Here is a 4255-nt window from a genome sequence, read left to right on the forward strand (position 1 = left end):
TGGACTCACTCTTTGAGGAGGATTCCTTTGGCATTCTCAACATGTCTGGTGACGATTTGCTGAAACACAGAGAGCTCCACGGACTCTTTTCTGCTGTGGAACTCCTCCACCTCTATCAGACGGAGATCTCTGCAAACAGATCAGCCAGGAGGGTGAGATGATGGGCAAACATAGATCAACCACAGCAGTCATATTGACATGGGTGTGTGACATGGGATAATAGAGGTGTTTTTGGAAAAGCACAGAAACATTTTAGATGGTCCATCTAAGACCATTTTCTATTATTCAACACTTTGTCATGGTTCTTTAAAAAAGGTGATTGTGTCCATGCCGTTAAAGCAGCCGCACTTTTGTGCAAAATCTTGTAAATACTGTAGATGGAAATTGTAAAAACCAGAAACACAATTTCTCATGAAAACAAGAAATTATTTATACAAGGTTTTAACTTATTTTTTCATTTACATTTTAAACGTAGAAGTATAATTTAGAATCGTGCACATCTGTTTGATTAGCTGCTATACATTTTCAGCTGGAAATGGTGCTTCCAACTGCCATATGTTACACATTAGCATGATAATAATTTAGAATAACCTTCAATAATGCATAACTGCCTGCTGACAAGTACTGTACAGTACTGTGTCACGTATGTTTAATTAAGTACTTTAATGAAAGATCTAAAAATTATTGAACACAGTTTGTTGTTTTCCCTTTTATATTAATTAATGAAATACATTTTTAAATACTAATTTGACTAAAATTCATCAAACTCACTCAACACCTACATTTAGATTTCAGTGTAATTCTAAATAGTTCATACAATGAACCCAGAAAGATATAATTGCATACTTACTTGAAAGAGACATGCCACATCTGCAGCACCTGCAGCATCGAGGGGTCAATAGAGTGAAGCTTATCTCTCATCCTATTTCGTGCATGGACAAAGGCTTTGTTCCACGGTTTTGGAAAAATATCCATTCTGACAGTGACAGATAACAGAGGGACAGTGAAGAACAGCCTTTTCATTTCCTCCAGTAAAATATATGATTCACAATGCTCATGGCTTCCAGTCACTGCTGAGAAAAGACAGAATCTCAACGTAGCTCCACGGCATGTATAAAGTAGAGACACTTTCTACTTCTCCCAACACTTACTCAAGCCTGTGAGGCAGCTTTTTCAGTTCGTCCTCGTCTTTTTCTGAATCTCTGAATGTATATTTCACTGCAATCACAAACAAAAGGTATTAAAAACAAACAATATTTTATTCCCACAGTCTTGTGTATTACAAGATATCCACTCATCACGTTAATACAATATTACTAGTTCATAAGGGTTTAAATGTAATTAAATACAGATTGCTGCCTTGACGCTGAGCAGGTAGTCCTCCTTAGTCGCATCAACCAGTCCCTCAAATGATGTTCTCAGGCTCCTCAGGTGGCAGGGTATCAGTTCCTGAATGTTCTCCAGCCAAGAGTCCTCCAGAGGAGCCACATGCTCCAGGTCTATCCCTTTCTGGATGTAGTAGTTATATCTCTGACAAGATAAAATATTATTAACCATTCTCAGTTGCGACATTTTGATCAAACAATGCCTTGAACATTATATCCACATTTGATGGGCTCATTGAGAGAAAGCTTCAATTGTTGTGAAGCATATGATAAATATTAAGTGTTCAACAATCAGGTGTGCAGTAAATATTCATTTTCCACTGGCCAATGTCGACTTCTTTTTTAATGTTGTGTTTGCTTATTTATGTGTAAACTAGATCACTTCACATAAAAATGCTAAAATAAGAGCCTGAGCCTGAGTACAAGCAATAATAGAATTCCAACTATACCGAAAATGTTGTTTCTTATACAAAACAAAGACTGCACTAAAAAGTATCACACATAGCAATAAGGTAATAGCAATATAATATATGGTATCAAGTGTGTTTTGCTTTTCACCATTTCACGATTATTCTTTGCCGTAAAGTTAGAAGCGCCGCATGCTGGAGAGTCCCCGTCGTGCTGATCCTCCTCCTCCTCCTGGTGGCTAAAATGAATGGAGTCACAACAATTGCCTCTAAATTATATACAGTGGTTGGATAGTTTACAGTACAAAGTTGCCTTCAAAAAGGTTTTGCCTTGATACTTCATCATACCAAACTAAATTCAACATTTAAAGAGGACAAACTAACATAGAGATGGATAAATACATAAAAGGAAATGTCAGGAAAGACGGATAGTCAAGCTTTATTAAAGAAAATACACCAACTCACCATATGAATTTAACCATAGTTTCACGGAGATTCTTGCGCTTTTTACCGATTTGTGAGAGGCTGCTGCTGCTGCCACGCTTGGACGTCCTGTGGATCTGCACTGCATTTCTGCTCAGGAGCAGGTTCTGGCCTCTGCCATAACTTTGAGTTGGTCTACTGTCCGCCCCCTCAATCAGGGCATCTCCTACGGCACACACATGTAGAACAGCTCAACAGAAAATAACATTGTCCTTAAAACAATAGCAGTAGCTAGAATTGCCTCATGTCATCATAACTTTGATGCTCAAATATCTTTGATCTGACTGAAAGGTATCACCAACTTCAAAACTTGTAACATTACACTCACTATTCACAGTTGCTTGGGCTCCCTCAGGTCTTTGCTGGAGAGGGGGACACAGCGAAAATGAAGGTTTTGCATCCATCCACGGCTGCTTCTTGGGGACCTGGGCAATGAAATAAAGACTAGGTTTGTGTTTGACACAAACAATTTGAGACAACAAAAAAAGTGTTCCGAACAACTTGGACAAAGTAAAAGCAATATTCGAGAAATAACTTCTTCTTTTTTTTACTATTATTATTATATTGTCAAGTGTCTACATTTGACTAACAGCTATACAATAGGTTTACTGTTATAACATGTTAGCTCAGTGTTATAGTCAGTTAACTAACCTAAGTTAGCTAAGTTAGCTCAGTAGCAGGTGAAGTTTATTCAGCGTTAAAAGACTGATTTAACTTACAACCTAACGTTAGGTCACACACGTAATGTTCTCTCAACTCAACTTACTGGTGGTGGAAAGAATGCGAAACTATCAGTTATATTTGTTTTCTTCCTTGCTGAACTCATGTTGGTACTTGTGCAAAGTTATCATAAGCTAACGATAGCTCTATACTAACACTAACTAACTAAACCTGTCTGCCGTTGCGAGGGCCGTGCACTCGCGTGAAACTTAAAGCACCGGATACACCCACCGGGACACACACCTATAACACATTTATATATATACATATATATATATATACATATATATATATATATATATATATGTATATATATATATATATATATATATATATATATATATATATATATACGTATATATACGTATATATACATTATATACGTATATATATATATATATATATATATATATATATATATATACACGTATATATATATATATATATACGTGTATATATATATATATATAAAAAAAAAAAAAATATATATATATATATATATATTTTTTTTTTTTTTTAATATATATTATATTATACGAATAGTTAATCTGTGCTGGTTTATCAATTGTAGCGCAACGAAAACATTTAAACAACTTTAACAGTGATTAAATAGTTATTTAGTAACGTTACCGTTTACGTTACCAGTTAGGTTATCAGCTACTAATACTGACCTAAACCGACTTGAGTTTAGCTCGTTTACTCTACTTCTCCTCGTGTGTTTCGTCCTATAAGCCCTCTGTGATGGCTCAGCTTCAGTAACGGGTCTTGAAGACGTGTAGAATACCTCAATTTAGTCTCAATTTAGAAGTTTCAGCACCCCAAGAAACAGGAGCCGCGTACAGCGAACCTAGTGATGGAAGAGTCCATTCATGTGCCGTGTGGAGGGGTGGGGGGCTGAGGAGAATCATCATAATAATAAAATAAGCGAAGGGAATTTTGTAAAATATGTTAGAAATAAAAACACGTTTATCTGATTATTCTACAAAATTGTAGCCGGTTTGGCTTGTAGGCCCACGTAACCCGTTATAGACCTGGGTGAAGTTGAACCGTGCCTACTCTCGGGATAGAACCACCCTTTCATATACAGGTACATGCAGGTAACCCATATAGTGTGTACTGGTATGTAATGAGGCAGCTTGTCACAATCACATTCACACTTATGGAGAGCTGCTGGAATGAGCCCTAAAACCTGTAAATGAGTAACCATTTTAAGTTAGGAAAAAAAGAAAAGAAAAAAAAACACAAAAAAGTTTCTTGTAG

At 36.2% G+C, this 4255-nt stretch overlaps 1 protein-coding gene across 1 annotated transcript in view; it reads right to left on the reverse strand.

Moving 5' to 3' along the window:
• The window catches only part of dnah7 (dynein, axonemal, heavy chain 7), a gene marked incomplete at both ends in the record, with an annotated part of 66664 nt that extends 65107 nt beyond the window's left edge, over positions 1–1557 (reverse strand). Inside the window, 4 exons of the mRNA XM_079230946.1 lie at positions 10–129; positions 851–976; positions 1152–1218; positions 1350–1557. Coding sequence (XP_079087072.1) covers positions 10–129; positions 851–976; positions 1152–1218; positions 1350–1557 — 521 coding nt within the window. The remainder of the gene's footprint in view (positions 1–9; positions 130–850; positions 977–1151; positions 1219–1349) is intronic.
• Positions 1558–4255: the final 2698 nt, after the last annotated feature.

Source organism: Taurulus bubalis (genome assembly GCF_910589615.1).
Source record: "Taurulus bubalis genome assembly, chromosome: 15".
NCBI lineage: Eukaryota > Metazoa > Chordata > Actinopteri > Perciformes > Cottidae > Taurulus > Taurulus bubalis.